Below are 17124 nucleotides of genomic sequence, written 5' to 3' on the forward strand. Positions count from 1 at the left end.
AAGTAGTATATTGAAAAGTAAAACATTGGGGCACCTGGGTGGCTCAGAGGGTTGGGCTGCTGCCTTCGGCTCAGGTCATGATCTCAGGGTCCTGGGATCGAGTTCCGCATCGGGTTCTCTGCTCGGCAGGGAGCCTGCTTCCTCCTCTCTCTCTCTCTATGCCTGCCTCTCTGCCTACTTGTGATCTCTCTCTGTCAAATAAATAAATAAAATCTTAAAAAAAAAAAAAGAAAAAAAAAAATAAAAGCTTCTGCCTTTGACTCAGGTCATGGTCTCAGGGTCCTGGGATCGAGCCCTTCATCGGGCTCTTTTCTCAGCAGGGAGTCTGCTTCCTCCTCTCTCTCTGCCTACTTGTGATCTCTCTCTCTGTGTCAAATAAATAAATAAAATCTTTAAGAAAAACAAAAGGCAGAACTAAAACTAAAACTAAAAAAAAAAAAAAAAAACCTAAAAAATAGGCAGAAGGTTTGAGCACATTTTAAAAGACTTTATTGGGCGGGGGCGTACCTGGGTGGTTCAGTCAGTTAAATGTCTTCCTTAGGCTCAGGTCTTGGTCTCAGCGTCCTGGGACTGAGTCCCGCACAGGCCGTCGCTCCGTGAGGAGTCTGCTCCCTTTCCCTTTGCCCCCATCCACCCTCCTACCCCCACTCATGCTCTCTGTCTCAAATAAATAAATCTTTTAAAAATTTATTTTTATTTTTAAAAGATTTTCTTTCTTTGAGAAAGAGCACATGCACAGGCATGCCAGGTGAGGAGCAGAGGGGGAGGGAGAGACAAGCTGGCTCTGCGCTCAGCAGAGAGCCTGATGTGGGGCTTGATCCCAGGACCCCGAGATGGCCACCTGAGCCAAAACCAAGAGTCAGAAGCTTAACCGACTGAGCCACCCAGGCGCCCCTAAAGATTTTATTTTTTAAGTAATCTTTACACCAAAAGTGGGGCTTGAATTCACAACCCTTCAATCAAGGGTCAGTGCTCTACCGACTGAGCCAGCCAGGCGCCCCAAAAGATTTGAACAGACTCGTCACGAGGAGGTATACTAATGGCCAAAAAAGCACATGGAAAAATGTTCGACATCTCTGGTCTTCAGAGAAAAATGCAAATGAAAACTATAATAAGATTCCACCACTCCCCCACCCACCAGAATGGCTAAATTCAAAAAAAGTCATGATACCAAGTGTTGGCAAAGATGTAGGGATGGAAAGTGCCCAGCCATTTAAGAAAACAGTTTGGCAGTTTGGGGGCAGCAATTTCATTCACCCAAGAAAAGTGAAAGCCTGTGCACACGTGCACTTGAATACTCAGAGCTGCTTTACTCATAATAGCTCTAAACTAGGAACAACCCAAATGCCACCATTGTGAACGGGTGAGCAAAATGTTGTGTATACATGCGACGGAACACTGCTGAGCAACGAGGAGGAACGAATAGCTGATACCTACAGCTATACGGACGAGTCTTAGAAACATGCTCCAATGAAGAAGCCAAGCACAAAAGAATACAAAAATACCATTCTATTAATATGAAAATCTAGAAAGGCACAACTAACCTGCGGTGACAGTGGACGAGTGGTTGCCGGGAGCCAAGACTGGGGAGGTAGGAATTAACTGGGTGCAAGAAGACTGTTTGAAGATCATTCTCAAGAATTCACGACTCCCTTACAGATATAAGAATGAGCACGAGTTAAAGATTTTATTTAACTCATGAATGAGGAAATGAGTAAGGATATGACAAGCAATGAAAGGAGATACTGAAAAACAGCAGTGATAGAGCAGGAATATTGAAATGAATGTGCAAATGAAGGCAAAACTGGTTTCTTCCACACGGGGAGAGGTCAGACATAATTTTCACTTCTGTAGACAGGAATGATTTTACTTCGCTGCTCTTACCTACACCCTACAGAGCTGTAAAACAGCTCAAAGAATGAAAGACGGGAATCAGATTAATGCAGAAGGTTGTACGGTGTTTAGATGATGCACTGTTTTCCACTGAGGATAACCAACAGCACCGGTGAGGAGTGAGTGAGAACAAGAACCAGCAGAACCAGTCCGGAGACTTTGACAGTGGTCCAGGTAAAGAGGGGAAAGGGGTTTGGGGTACAGCTGTAGTGCCTGACTCAGAGATAGGCCCACCCAAACGAATGAACTTGAGCCTGACTTTGATCTGGTGGAAGGGGCGGAAATTTGATGATAAGAAAATAGGTTGTGTGTGAAAAAGAAATCTTAAAAAACTAAAGAACCAGGTAGCCTCACCTTTCGTCTAGAAAGAGTCATATGGTGTAGAACGTGCTCAAAGGCCAGTTTCTTTCAGCTAACATTTGAGTGTTTACTGTGTTCCAAGCATCTTACTAGGTTGAACCACATGAAATTGTCAATATTTGACCCCTTGGACCAAAAAATGGCAACTTCATCCTAAAGAAAATCTTTAAAATAGATTCTTATTTGCATCTGCGAGGTAGGTACTCCCCCACCCACACAAACACACACTTTTATAAGTGAGAAAAGCACCAAGAGGTCCAAGACCTTGCCCAATAGTAACTTCTTAGTAAATGGTAGAGGCAGGATTCAAAACCCTGTGGCAAACTCCAAACCCGCGTTGTAAACTCTGGACGCACTATTGAAATCGCCGCGGAGTCCTGGGCTGTGCTGTTGCAGACAGGAGTGGTTTCACAGCACTGTGCCCGGGGCCCCTACGAGTTTTACTTTGGCTAAACTCAGATCCCAAGTTTTACCCCAATGGCAGATTTCCTGGCCCTCCTCCCCAGCACCCCCAGGATCTGTTATCCCGGCCTTGAAACCAGGTAGCTTTTGTGGCCCCGGAGTGGCCATCTTCCTAGTGTCTTCTGACAGCTCCTCACTGACCTGTCCCACCTTGTGTCACTGTGCCTACATTCCCTCATAGACCCCACATGCCACAAGAACTGTCATTGCCCCTAGGAGTTCCTGATCTTTTCATTTCATGACCAGCGTACCCTACAGGTGAGGAAACACGCACGAATGTCTCGATAGAGGGAGTGGTGATCCCATTGTTTTATCCGGGATTAAACTAGGTGACATCCAGTAGCATGGCACCATCTTCCGACCACGACCTCAGACGTGTCTAGCTGCTGGCTGTCCTTCTGGGACTTGTCCTCACATCTGAGTCTCAAGTCTCTCCGGGTTTTTGAAGAGCTCTGAGAACATCCTGAGGACATGGGGCGCACCGCAGCAGGTGTTTCTCCGGGCTGCTCCTCCAGCAGAGGAGCTGGGGGAGCCTTGGGGGCAAGACTTCCTGGCCTTCCTCCTCCCCAAGCAGACCGACCTCGGGGTGTAAATAAACACCTGCCCAAGAGCTGAGGGCGCCCGCGCGGGGCTTCGGCGCGTCGCCCCACCCCCCGGCCCAGGCGGTCCGCGTGTCCCTGTGCCGTCGGCGCGCCCGCCGGTGGGCGACCCGCAGGAGCGGCAGCGCGGGTCTGGAGCGAGCCGACCGTCTGGCCCGCCGCGACGTCCCCCGGCCAGGAATTCGCCTGGGGCTAGGGCGGCAATAGCGGCGGGTACGGTGGGCAGGAGGCGGCCAGACCAAAGGGAGTCTCCCGCCGGGCGGAGACTGTCCGCGTGCGCCGAGGAGCCGCCCTTGTGGGAAGGGCCGAGGAGGTCCCGGGCGCTGACCCGAGAAAAGCGCGGCACCACCGCGCTCCTGCGATCTGCGCGCTCCCGCTCCACCAGCAGGAGGAGAGGCGGGGCGCGAAGGGACCGACGCGCGGGAGACGCTCGCGAGGCGCGGAGGGGCGGTGCGGAGCTGCGCGGGGAGGGAGACCATGCCTGGGCTGCCCGGCCGCGCGGGGCTCCTCCTCGGCCTGGTGCTGCTGGTGGCGCTGCTGGCCGCGAGCCGGGCGCTCCCCCAGAGGAGGCCGCGGTCCCGGAGCCCCTCGAGGCTGGAGGAGGTGAGCGGCGGGGCCGGGGCGCGAGCGGCGACCTCCGAGGGCGGGCGCCGGGCGGGGGGCCAGGTGCGCGGGACCTGCGGGAGCCCGGCCGGGCGGCGGGCCAGCGGGGGAGAGACTCCACTGCTGGGCTGAGCGTGGGAACCCGGACCCCGTGGGACAGCCTGGCCTCTCCCGCCCGCGGCTGCGTCGCCCTGAGGGAACCTCTCCTGCAGCCCCCGATCCAGGGGAGCGCTCCGAGAGGAGCTGGAACGATGGGAGGGGAACGCGGCGCCGAGTTACTGGGGTTCGACTGGCCAGTGCATCCTCAAATCAGACCTGCAAAGGATTTTATTCTCTTTGGGTGTGAATTGAGATGAGAAGAGGTAGGGAGTGGAGTCTTTCAACTTGCAGGGGAGTAAGATCAGCCAGGGTCCTTAGTATTAGTATGTGCTTGGAAGAGCAGAAGAGGTCGCTAAGACCGGACGGGCGGAGGGCACTTTCTGAGCGCCTGTGCGTGCGCTTTGGGGATGAGACTGAAAACAGAGGAGCGAGTTGGAAAAGGGTGGTTTAGACGTGGAGAGGAATACGGTCTGCCAAAACTTGCCTCTTTGCACCAGGGGCCAGCGGTCCAGCCATTCCTCCGTGGACTGTAGTGGCCGCTCATCCCCATGGGGTCAAAACCCTCCAGATTTCCGGGATATGCAGGCTGGTGTGGCAGGGGGTCTGGGCTCCTCCCATGTAGATATTACTTGAGGAGGAGGACAGAGTAGTTCTTCCCATTTTCCGTATGAGGACACCGAGAGACACCCAGCCGGGTGGGGGAGACTGGACGGTGAGAGGTACCACAGCTTGGGGGCCAGTAGTGCCCAGGATGCTGAGGCCCTCCAGAGGCCCGTGGGAAGCAAGGGCCTGGCCTGTACTTGGGGTCTCTATGGACTGGTGTTTATCTGCCTTTTTTTCAATGCTGCCCTCCTAAGGAGACTTTTAGATATTTTTCCTCCAAAGTGCCTTTTCCTCTGAAATTTTAATACTGTAAATATGCTGTTTATGTACTATGGCACTTTGGTATGTTACAAACCATTGTAATATCCAAGACTTTTTGCCTCCAATTTCCAATTTTTGCCCCTTGTTCAGAGTACATCTTATAGACCAGAGCCCCTCAACGTTCACACTCCTGCCATTTTGAGTTGTATAATTCCTTGTTGTTCACTGTAGCATGTTAGCAGCATCCCTGGCCTTGACCCACTAGATATCTACAGCACCCACTCCTGGACAGAACCAGACATTGCCCAGTGTTTCCTGAGGGACACCCCTCCCCCAGCCACCTCTGTTGGCAACCGCTGCTGTAGACAAATCTGGAGGAACTGAACAGCCTCTGGCCAGTGCCACCTCCTAGAGATGACAGTGGTCCTACAATTAATTGACTTGTTTTTTTCCTACTCATTTGGCGTTTTCTATTTTAGTACTTACGGTTTTTTACTGTAATAATTTTTTTTATATGTTTGCCATATCTTCCCCTAAGACTAGCCTAGAGGATGAGTTATTTCAGAGCCAAAGTCCTATCCCCAGCCCTAGAATAGGGCCTGTCAGAATCCTCAAAAGCATGTTAGAGAAAATTAGTGCCACAAAGGAAAAACAGAGCTTGGAGCCCAGGTCCTGGGGTTCTGGTCCCAGTGGGTCATTAACTCATGTATGACTCACCCATGATCTCCTATTTGAAATAGGGGCCTGAGGCTTCTCTGGGATCCCGTCTAGCTCAAACACTGCCTCAGAAGTCTGTGTAATATGCGTTAAAGCTGTTCTATATCAAGGCGTTAGCTAAGAAATCTCACTCTGAGATAAGGCAGATTGGTGTTCTAGGGCCACAGGTGATTATGGCAGGAATAACTGACAGCTCCAAAGACTTCGAAGAAGCAGCTGAAGGATAACAGGATGACAGGATGACTGAGGGGATGCGAGCCTTCTCTGGGCCTTGCAGAGTCCGTGCGAAGTGCTTTATGTGCTGTTATTTTATTGTCACACCCTGCTGACATGGGTGTTATTCCCATTTTCCAGAGGGAAAAATCAAGGCACAGAGACGGTAAGCCTAATAGAGCTTGGGAGCCAGGGCTGTCATTTCAAGAGCTATTCCAGGGGCCCTTAGCCTGCTCATCTGAAGTCTTGAAAAGTCTCGAAATCATCAGCATCAGGAACAAAACGTGCCACCCTCTCTCTGGGCAGGCCTGTTGCTGAGCCTCGGTTTATCCTCACAGTCAACTGGGAGTAAGAGAGCCCGTTCTGGTGGCTAGCCTGCTAAGTGAGAGAGCATGGCTCATGTGTGTGGCATCGTCGTTACAATGATTTGTTGGGGGCTAGGAGAGCAAGGAACAGCAGAGCTCTCTCCCTTGGGTATCTTCTGCTCTAGCTCAGCTCACACCACCACCCACACAGCCACTGTGCCTAGCCTCTTGCGTTCCTTGCCTTGTTTTCCTCATTTTAGGGTTAAGGAGACGGACAGTGGGTCTAATCACTAACCCACAGTTCTGCAGCTGGTAAGCGGGGAGCCGGGATTGAAACCCAGCTTGGCTTAACTCTGGGACCCCTGGACACCTTGCCCTGGCACCCACCACCTCCTGGGCAGCCAAGGGAAGACCCGGGGGTGGGGGAAACAGAGTTGAGGACTTGGGGTCACAGGAGGGTGATGGAGATGAGAACTAGGAGGAGAGGAGAGAGAGAGAGGACAGCTCCTCCAGGCTGCAAGGACTGCCCCGCAGGAAGGGTCCCCCCTGGGTGGAGCCGCAGGCGGTCCTGCTGTTGCAGCCGGGATGTGGTCCCCGCAGAAGAGCGCAGGCCCAGAGGAGGGAGCCTGTGGGCCTGGGGCACCGGCCCACATACGGCTGGGGAGTTCAGTCAGCACTTCCGTCCCGGGTGTCCTCCAGCCAGGTGCCTGGCATCAAGGACTGGATTGCAGGAGCCGGGGCACCAAGAAGCACATACTTTCCTGCAGGTTGGCTTTCCTTGGTTGGGGTGTGCCCCACTTCCTAGCCTGGTCCCTGAGTGAGTGTGACCCCAGCCTATGTGTGATGCCAAGCCTGTGGCTTCGCCCTCAGCCTCCCCCAGCAGCTGGTTACCTCCTTGGACCTTGACTTTGACCAATGCTCTCCCTCTTGACCATTCTTCCAGCTCAGAGTTTGGAACTACTGGAAAGCTGGTTGAGGGAGAAAGGGAAGAATAGAATGCGTGTGTGTGTGTGTGTGTGTGTGTGAGAGAGAGAGAGAGAGAGAGAATGGGGGGAGGGGCATAGATGTTGACACCATTGCCCCAAAGCATGGACTTGGGTATTTGTGCCTGTGTGAAACTCCCTGTGCAAGGGTAGCAGATGGGGAAGCTGGTCCTGTGGGATAGAACAGGTGTTCTCAAATGTGCTGAGCCTCAGAATTCAGGCCATGGGATCACCGCCCCCCCCCCCCCAGAGTTTCTGCATAGGGAGTGGTGCTGGGGACTTCAGACCAGCTAAGATGTAAAGAGCTGGCAGGGCCTGGCAAGAGGGGTCCTCTCTCTCTCAACACCATCTGTCACCACCTCTAGGTGAGGCTCACTGCACATTGTCCTTGTTTGAGGCAGCCCTCATTTTAACCCAACAACCATGCAAGACAGAGACTGCTGTTGCCTTAATTGATGGAGGCAGTATTTAAGGCAGAGGAAGTTAACCCACCCGAAGTCACACAGCTTGTAGGTGTACAAGTTGGGACTGGAACCCAGGCCGTGTGGTCTCCACCCTCCACCCGTCACTGCCCAGGTTGGCTGCCAGCGAGATGGCAAAAATGGGAGGGCTCCATGAATACAGAGGTGGTTGTGCAAGGGGGTAGTCGTGAGTGCGTGTCCACACACGTGTGTGTGCACCGAGGCACGGGCGCGGAGATCAGACAGAGCTGTGTTTGAACCCGAGCTCCAGTGCTGTAACCTCGGCGACCTCACGTCAGTCCCTGGCCCGGTCTGAGACTCCCCGTAGGCTCCTCAGTCACACGGAGAGAGTCACAGTCACCCCTCTGGGTTGCTCGTGTTCATGCAGCTAGGCAGTGATTTATCGAGCTCCTCCTGTGTACCAGGCACTGCGCTAGGCACAGGTTACAGCAGGAACAAAGCAGACAAAAAGTCTTGCCTGCAGTCTAGCTGGGGTGACAGAAGGCACATCAAGGGCCTAACCCAGGCCCTGGAGGGAAGATGTGCTGTCTGAGCATCACACATACGGCATCACACATATGCTGGGGTCACACTAACTCAGGGACCAGGCTAGGAAGTGGGGCACACCCCAACCAAGAAAAGCCAACCTGCAGGAAAGTATGTGCTTTTTGGTGCCCTGGCTCCTGCAATCCAGTCCTTGATGCCAGGCATCTGGCTGGACGACACCCGGGATGGAAGTGCTGACTGAGCTCCCCAGCCATATGTGGGCCAGTGCCCCAGGCCCACAGGCTCCCTCCTCTGGGCCTGCGCTCTTCACTCTCAGGCCGTGGTCCCCTCCTGCCTGGGTTCTTCTGTGGGGACCACATCCCTGCTGCAACAGCACTTGCAGGGCGGGGCCCTGGCCTGGCCTCCAGTTGCCAGTGTCTGGCGGCCAGACGGCTGTCACTGCCGCTAGGGCCTGCTCTGAGCTGTCACGGCCAGCCTGAGGCGCCCAGGGAGCAAACCCTCTCCTCCCTCCGGGATCCCTCAACCAGTGACTGGCAGGGCTGGTAGGTACGCAGCCCAGGTCCCCACTCCGGGGGGAGTAGCTGAGGCACCCGATGGGACTGAGTTCCACTTGTCACCGTGGTCACTAACCTGAGGGAGCATTTCTGAATTAGCTGCTTCCCATGCCGGACTCACGCCCCGACTCCCTGCTCTTGTCTCCTGGGATCACCTTCCAAAGGAACGACTTGCCCTTGAATTTTTGTGTCAGGTTTGGCTTCTGAAGAAACCCGAACTAAGACGGGTGTCCGCCCTCTACTCCACTCCACTCCACTCCTGGGGTTTCCTGGGTCTGAAACACGGGGCAGGGGGCCTGAGAGCAGCTCGAGAAGGGTGGCATGTGTGGCTGGGATGTTTAGCCAGGGCTTTCTGTGGCCTTGGTTATCATCAGGTCCACCTGTGCACCAGGGAGTGGAGAGACTGAAGAGCCTGGAGATGCACATTCTGAGCACCTGCTGGAAACCAGCTCTTTCCCATCACTAGTCCCCATTTTACAGATAAGGATGCTCGTAGAGGTTACGTCCCTGTCATGGTCCCCAAAGTCAGAAGTCAGGCTATCTGGGGATTTAGACCTAAGCAGCCGGAAATTTTTTTAAGATTTTATTTATTTATTTGACAGACAGAGATCACAAATAGGCAGAGAGGCAGGCAGAGAGAGAGAGAGGAGGAAGCAGGCTCCCCGCGGAGCAGAGAGCCCGACACAGGGCTCAATCCTAGGACCCTGGGATCATGACCTGAACTGAAGGCAGAGGCTTAACCCACTGAGCCACCCAGGCACCCTCCTGACGGTAGTAGTTCTGCATTTTGTGCAGCATCTACAGTTTGCAAAACACTTCCATCAAAAGAGAGGGCACCTGGGTGGCTCAGTTGGTTAAGTGACTGCCTTCAACCCAGGTCACAATCCTGGAGTCCCAGGATCGAGTCCTGCATCGGGCTCCCAGCTCCACGGGGAGTCTGCTCCTCCCTCTGACCTTCTCCCCTCACATGCGCTCTCTCTCTCTCTCTCAAATAAGTAAATAAAACCTTTATATTTATTAAAAAAAAATCCACAAAAAAGCATAGAATCTAATGTTTTTTAAAAAATATTTAATTAATTTATTTATTTTAGAGACAGAGCACACACCAAGAGAGGGAGGGGGAAGCAGAAGGAGAGGGAGAAGCAGGCTCAGCGGGGAGGCCCACAGCCTGCCTCCCCCTCCCCCGCCCCAGCCCATGCAGGGCTCAGTCCCAGGATCCTGGGATCATGACCTGAACCGAAGGCAGACAACCCAAGGTGCCCCTCATATTATTCTGTAATAGCCAAAAATAATGTTTTTCAAGTTCCCTTTCACATAAATGATTTCCTGTTCCTTATTTCCTGTCCACCGTGGGGTGAGTGAGGGAACCCCCTTTGCTCCCCTTTTGTCCCCCTCCCCAAACCTCCCCACCCAGAGACACTATGGGAGTTTTCTATCTTTGGAGTTATTTTCCAGTCCCACAGTGAGCCCCCAGGGTGTTAGCGGCCCCTATGGCTGGGCTGGGCGCCCACAGGCCACTGGAGCCATAATTCCCAGCCAGTGCATCTTTTTTTTTTTTTTTTAAGGTTTTATTTACTTATTTGATAGACAAAGATCACAAGTAGTCAGAGGGACAGGCAGAGAGAGAGAAGGAAGCGGGCTCCCTGCTGAGCAGAGAGCCCGATGGGGGGCTTGATCCCAGGACCCTGAGACCATGACCTGAACCGAAGGCAGAGGCTTTAACCCACTGAGCCACCCAGGCGCCCCACCAGCCAGCGCATCTTAAAGAGTGGGTCTCTATCCTGGCACAATGTTAAAGTCGCCGCCCCTGGCCCCATGTCAGGTAGTTAAACACAGGTCTAGGGTTGGGTCGGGGGTCTTGATACCTGGGGGATGGCGATGCACAGCTGAGTCTTAAATTGTGACCTCACGTGCCCTGGGAGGCCAGGAAGTTTGGTGAAGAAAATGAGCTGGTTTGGAGGGAAGGGAGGACCTCTGCCCCTATCGTCATCTGTCCTATCCTTGGTGTCTTGCTCTGAGCTCTCCTTTACCTGCCTGCCTGTATCTGTCCCTCTGCAGGTGACCATTGAGGTGGTGGAGGAGCCCCAGGCCCAGGTGGAGATGGACCTCCTGGCCGAGCCCGGCCATCACTGGCCCCAGGGGGCCTCGAGCTGGCTCCCTGTCAAGGAGCTCTTCTGGCCCCTGTTCTGGGGCATCCCGGAGGGCAAGGAGGGGAACACCGATCTCAAGGGCAGAGCCCCAGGGGATGAAGACAAAGAGGAAGAGGAGAAGGAGGAAGAGGAGAAGGAGGATTACCTTGCAGAGTTCGGCGAGAGTGAGGACCAGGAGGCCAGTGATTACGAAGAGTATGACGAGGAGGAGTCTGGGTTCAGTGGGGCCACAGGCAGCCAGGAGCAGGGCTGGCTGGCCCCTGGGGACTGGGCCTTCAAGGAGCCGGACGGCGATGGTGAGCACCCCCATCTTGGCATTCCCAGCTGTGGCTTCTGGAGTTCCTGAGTGGAAACGGGGCTAGAGAGAGGCCTGAGAGCTTCCCGAGCAGGGGCCGCGGAGGAGACCAGGAGCTAGGCCTGTACAAACACCATCATCCCCTAAATAGCAACATTACCCATAGCTGGCAAAATTTGGGTTTTCTTTTTTTCCCAAATATTTGACCTCCACAACAGCCCTGAGACCCCCCTTAGCAAAGCGGACATTTGTAATTTTATATATATTCATATCTGTCAGTTGCCAACAGTTCCCAATGTTGGGAAACATTTTAAACCCCACCACTCACAACTGACTTCAGTTTCAGACTGTGCGGTTTGCATCCTGGCTCTGCCGCTTTCCAGCCTCGTGACCTTGGGCAAGTTACTTAACCTCTCTGTGCCTCTTTTCCTTCCTCTCTATAATGGAGAATGACACAACCTTCACTAAATAAGACTGGGTGTAGAGGGTATTAAGTGAGTTAATACACTTAAAGTGCCTGCATGTAGTAAACTAAATAGTGGCTGTTTTTATCAGAAAACCACCTAACAGCCCAGACCATCCAGAAAATGCCCCCTCAGCCCTGGCCAGACCTCCATAATGGCCGTTTTTATGTTTTATGCTTCAGTCTGGGCTTCCCTGGGCGCAGACCTATTTCATGCACCATCGCAGCCATTCTCCCCAGAGCCCTGGCATTTGGTCCTTGGAGGGAGGTGCCGTGCTGAGAACTAAAACCAAAATAATGTAAACTGGCAGAAACTTCAGGCTTTCCAGCTCATCTTCCATGAATTGTCCTTCAGCTCCTGGTGCCCGCCTGCTCAGACCTGCCTGGGAAGTGAGGAGAAAGCGGGTTTTGTCAGTATTATGTCAGGACTTTGGGGGTTCCACAGAGACACCCCCCTGCCCCCCGGTCCCAGCCCTGCACAGCCTGTCTTGGTGGACGTCGGGTTCCTCAGACCAGGGCTGGGTCCCCAGCGTGGGAAGTCAGGATATTCCTTAGTATCCCAGTGCCAGGGGGCACCTGGGTGGCTCAGTGGGTTAAAGGCTCTGCCTTCGGCTCAGGTCATGATCTCAGGGTCCTAGGATCGAGCCCCGCATTGGGCTCTCTGCTAAGCAGGGAGCCTGCTTCCCCTTCTCTCTCTGCCTACTTGTGACCCCTCCCCCCTCTCTCTGTCAAAATAGCTTTAAAAATAAAAAAAATATATATCCCAGTGCCAGGGTGATCTTGTCAGCGGTGGTTCTGACTGATGTGGTTTGCACAAAGGTCTGCTCTATGGGGGTGCCCAGCTGAGGGACCGGTGGGGGCTGGAATCCAGCCCATGCTTCGTCCCTTAGGCCGGGAACCCTGGCAAGAGCAGCGTGCTCCCGAGGAAGGGGTGTGTTTTGGTGATGGGCCCTGGTGCTCCCCTGGTGCTCATTCACCCCTGGCTCCTTGCCTTGACTCGGACTCTGAGCGCCCAGAGTAGTGGAGGCCCTGGTCTCCCAACCAGAGGAGGATTCAGCCCTGCAACCGTGCCTGCACCACCACCAGGCCCTGAGCCTACTGCCTGCCCCCTTGTCATGGTGATACGAGCCCCAGGGCCGGGGCCGGCAGAGGCAGCTGTTACACACTGGTGATCCCCTGGGCACAGGCGCCTTGTCTGAGGATGGGGCCTGGAGAAGGGAGGCAGGGGGCTCAGAGACGCAGTGGCCTGGCCTCGGCCCAGGCCTAACCTGGATGCTGTGAGCACTGAGAGCCTAGTGAGGGCTGGGCCTCCCCCACAGGGAGCACGGAGGTGCCCCAGGGTCCCACCAGCCTGGCTGCCTCTCCTCCCAAAGGCACCGAGGACAAAGAGTCCTTGGGCTTCCCCAGTGAGGGGTGGCAGCGCCCGGCCCACAATGCCCTAGACATGCTCGGCCCAGGTCAGTGAGGAGGTAGGCCCTGCTCCCAGGGGTTTGGGGAGAAGCTTTCCGGGAGTGTCGAGCATCACTGCAGACAGGAATCCCACCTCCATCCATGGAGGCAGGCTACACGTTCCAGCTGGAAGATGACCCTATCTGGCAAAGGGACCTCGGCCTTTCTCAGTTCCCCTAGCCAGGCCGTTGACCTTCCCCAGCCTGACATTCCTGTTGGGAAGAAGGTCCTGATGGGAGCCACAGAACTTGGAGGTTGCCCTGGGGGGCATACTCTGCCTGGCTGTGGGATGTGATGGGATATTCTGGCTTCCACTCTCAGTCACTCTGGGGGCTCTGTGTGGGAAGACAGGCTCTGGGTGGGAAGGCAGCCTCTGTGTGGGAAGGGGTGCTGTCAGAAACAGGGCAGGGACCAGAACTCCGGAACTGCTCCTTCCAGCAGCGTAGGGGAACAGGCTGTTTTTACTAGAACATTCTGCATCTGCATCTCTTGGGGTCCCTTGCGCCCCACAAGGAGGGTGGCAGCTGCCGACAGGCCCCTTGCAGGTGGGGTCCATGCTCACTCCTGTGGGGCTCCCTGAGCCGGTGGGGTGTGCCTGGCGCTGTGCGGGGCCGGGGATCTGCCCTCAGGGAGCTCGGGCCTTAGGAGGAGAGACACACGGCCAGCTTGAGCACTACGTGGCAGGGCATGCCCCCACATTCTGGAGCAAAGAGGAAGGAGCCATGTTTTCTGTGTGGCCAAATTCTCAAGGAAAAGAGAAGAGAGGAGGCAACCTAGACAGAGGGGCCGCAGGGGGCGCAGAGAGGCAGGGTAAGCCTGAAGCTGGTGGAGGTAAGAACGAGAATGGACCAATGGTGAAGACAGCGGAACACTTTCTTACCAAGTGCTTAAAACAGTGGTGCCTGCCCCCAGCACCTCCCAGTTTTTTCCCCAAGACCCCAGATCCTTCCCACCACCCAGCACGTAGAGGGACAGCCCCTTGGCCAATATCGTTTTGAGCTGTGGCCTCTGGCTTCAGGTTTCCTGGGGAGGGGGCTGTGCGGTAGCCCTTCTCTGTCCACAGGGGAGGTCAGGGTGGGGGCGTGCCCACGGGGGCGGGGCGTGCCACGGGGGCGGGGGCAGTGGTGCCCTACAGCACCCAGGTCTGGTGTGGGGCCTTCCCTCTCGGGGCGGGCTTAGGTCCTTGATCAACTCCCTCCGCACCGGTGACCAGCTCCCCTCCCCCCTGCAGAGGTGGACAGCTGCGAGAGGTGGCTGAACTGCAAGAGCGACTTCCTGGCCCAGTACATGCGTCAGGTGCTGCAGGATCTGCCCAGCTGCCCCTGCTCGTACCCGCTGGAGGCCGCGTCGAGCACCGTGAGCCTGCAGGATGAGCGCCGCGGCCGCAGCTTCCGCTGGAAGGACGCGAGCGGCCCGCGGGAGCGCCTGGACGTGTACCAGCCCACGGCGCGCTTCTGCCTCCGCTCCATGCTGTCGGACGAAAGCAGCACCCTGGCTGCGCAACACTGCTGCTACGATGAGGACAACCGGCTGCTGACCCGGGGCAAGGGCGCCGGCGCCCCCGACCTCATCAGCACGGACTTCTCGCCCGAGCTGCACTTCAAGCTCGACAGGGAGCCCTGGATCGTCTGCAAGGGCGACTGGAGCCGCTACCACACGGTGCGGCCCCCCAACAACGGCCGGGCCTGTGCCGACAACCCGCCCGAGGAAGAGTACTTGGCCCAGTTGCAGGAGGCCAAGGAGTACTGAAGGGGGGGTGGGGGGGCTGTGCCCGAGAACCCGCCTCTGCAGACCCCGGCCCTCTGCCCGCACCCCTGGGTAGGCGCCGGAGAACCCCAGGCAGGTTGGCACCCCTGGGGTCTATGGGGGGTTGGGCACAAGGCTGAGGGATGTATAAGGGCCAGGGCAAGGGATGGAGCTCACTCCCCGACATCCAAGGGTGTACCTGAGGAAGCAGGAGTCTGGTGGGCGGGGGTGGGGTAGGGTTTGCCCTCCCCTGCCTGCTGGGAGGCCTGTCCCAGCCTGGCCATGCACTTTGTCTCCTCTCCCCCTGAGCTGGGCTCTGTGCACAGGTAAGGGCCGGGCTCCCCAGCACACAATGATTCCCCGGCCGGGTGGCAGAAAGTCCAGGTCCTGAGGTGCTACTCAGGCTGGCAGCCAGCCTCGTCAGTGGCCCCCTCCTTACTCTGGGTGGCTGCACGAGGCCCTCTTGCCCCAACCCTGCTGGGAGCCACCACAGACCAGGAGCGTGCCCCTTGCAGGATAATCTAGGCTCCAAGCTTCCCTTTGGGGGACACCTTCGGTGGAGGGCTGAAGTCAATCTGCGGGGCCCAGTGTGGCCAGAAAGGTTGAGGCGGCCAAGACAAGGGATGGCTCCAGGCGGGGAACAGGTCAACCTATTCTGGGCCCTCTCTTTGTCTAGCATGTCTGTCCTGTCCAGGTTGTAGGTAGGCACGTGCAGGCCTGGGAGATGGTGCAGCTTGGGCTAGGCTCAGGACGGGTTCAAGAGGATGTGCCCCACGGTAAACTGGGAAACCAGTTCTCTGGACTGGGTTGGTGGCAGGGAAGCCCAGGTCTGGGCCAGTTCTGTGGTGGAAACGACCCCACCATGGCCCACTTCATGCTCCAAGCTGATGTTATCGAGGCACCGAGCTCAGGGCTGGGAAGAGAGGCGCCTGACTGGCAATCCTAGCTCTCCTTGTGCTTCTGCCCCTCACCCCCGCCCCTGAACCGTACTTCCGGTCTGTGGAGTTGAAGTGATGAAGTCCCAATTGTCCTGTTCACAGAAGCTCCAAAAGCTGGGGACCTCGGTCCCCAGACAGCTGCCCTGAAGCTCTTCGTGATCCTCTGCAATAAAGCACTTTATTTTCAAATTCTGTCTGATGAGGAATTGGGAGCCTCCACAGAGGTGTAGGGAGCCCTGTTTGCGGCCCAAGCCAAGCCCGCCATGGTGGGGTTTGCGACTGCTTGACCCAGTTGGGTGGGTAGAGCTCCTGGAGTGCAGAGGTTGGATGTAGGTGTGAATCATCCCACACGTCTACAGTGTTGCCTGGCAGGCGGGAGAGCTGGCCAGACCTCAGGGGCACTTTTGCTAGTTCCTGGGGACAGGAGGATTTGTGAGTCAGAGATAAATGGCATGCACTCCAGAGGAAGTGGTTTGCTGCTGGGCCCAGAGTTGCCCAAAGGATTACAGTTGTCAGATGACGGAAGTGGACCTGCACTCTGCCTTGGTTGCTACCCGTAACAGACACTGCACTGTCACTCCTGGCACTTGGGTAAGAACAGAGACACATCAGGAAGGAGAATGAAACAAGGTGTGCCCAGCCATCACCTGGAGACACTCAGAGAACCAGATGTTTCCATAACCACCACACCTAGAGGTAAGTTTATTAGTCTGGTCCTGGACTACAGTCTAAAAACACTGTGGTGAGACTAAAATATTACAGGGGCAGCAAGGGCCAGATCTCAGGTCACCAGAGGGGATCCAAGTTTGTTCCCTTTCTCTAGGCTGGGGCAATCAACGTGATTATTAGCACAGGAATGTTTTTATTATCTTTTAGCAGAAACTTACTTACTTATTTGAGAGAGAGAGAGTGAGAGAGAGAACAGGGGGAGGAACAGAGAGAGAGGGAGAGAGAATCCCTTGCAAGACTCCATGCTGAGCAGGGAGCCCGACAGGGGGCTTAATCCCAGGACCCGGAGATCATGACCAGAGCTGAAATTAAGAACCGCCACTCAAACAACTGAACCACCCAGACACCCTGGCAGAAATTAAAAAAAAAAAAAAAAAAAAAAAAAGATTTTATTTATTTGACAGAGATCACAAGTAGGCAGAGAGGCAGGCAGAGAGCGAGGAAGGGAAGCAGGTGCCCCGCTGAGCAGAGAGCCCTAGCAGGGGCTTGATCCCAGGATCCCGGGATCATGACCTGAGCAAAAGGCAGAGGCTTTAACCCACTGAAACACCGAGACGCCCCAGCAGAAATTCTTAAGTAAGAAGATAAGAACATCCCAGAGTCTGTTTCCATAGGAATCTGCTAATTCCCCTCCTTTCTGATATAACTTACCTTGACACTTAAACACATTGTGTAAATTTAATGCTTGTCTGTTACCCAAACTGAATTTAGCCGGCCATGTTTTTGATCTGTAA

At 55.2% G+C, this 17124-nt stretch overlaps 1 protein-coding gene across 1 annotated transcript; it reads left to right on the forward strand.

The window, feature by feature from the left end:
* Nucleotides 1-3471: 3471 nt before the first annotated feature.
* Nucleotides 3472-15850, forward strand: ISM2 (isthmin 2). The gene is made up of 3 exons (XM_059371325.1): nucleotides 3472-3917; nucleotides 10679-11066; nucleotides 14209-15850. The coding sequence occupies exons 1-3, from the start codon at nucleotides 3792-3794 to the stop codon at nucleotides 14724-14726; spliced, it is 1032 nt and encodes a 343-aa protein (XP_059227308.1). The 5' UTR covers nucleotides 3472-3791; the 3' UTR covers nucleotides 14727-15850.
* Nucleotides 15851-17124: the final 1274 nt, after the last annotated feature.

The sequence above is a fragment of the Mustela nigripes genome, chromosome 13, assembly GCF_022355385.1.
Source record: "Mustela nigripes isolate SB6536 chromosome 13, MUSNIG.SB6536, whole genome shotgun sequence".
Taxonomy (NCBI): Eukaryota; Metazoa; Chordata; class Mammalia; order Carnivora; family Mustelidae; genus Mustela; species Mustela nigripes.

What these genes read in the sequence shown, in the direction of transcription:
- ISM2 (XM_059371325.1), top strand. Translation starts at nt 3,792, where the DNA reads ATGCCTGGGCTGCCCGGCCGCGCGGGGCTCCTCCTCGGCCTGGTGCTG. An exon ending in GCCCCTCGAGGCTGGAGGAG is followed by an intron (nt 3,918 to 10,678) that starts GTGAGCGGCGGG and finishes GTCCCTCTGCAG; the next exon opens with GTGACCATTGAGGTGGTGGA. An exon ending in CAAGGAGCCGGACGGCGATG is followed by an intron (nt 11,067 to 14,208) that starts GTGAGCACCCCC and finishes TCCCCCCTGCAG; the next exon opens with AGGTGGACAGCTGCGAGAGG.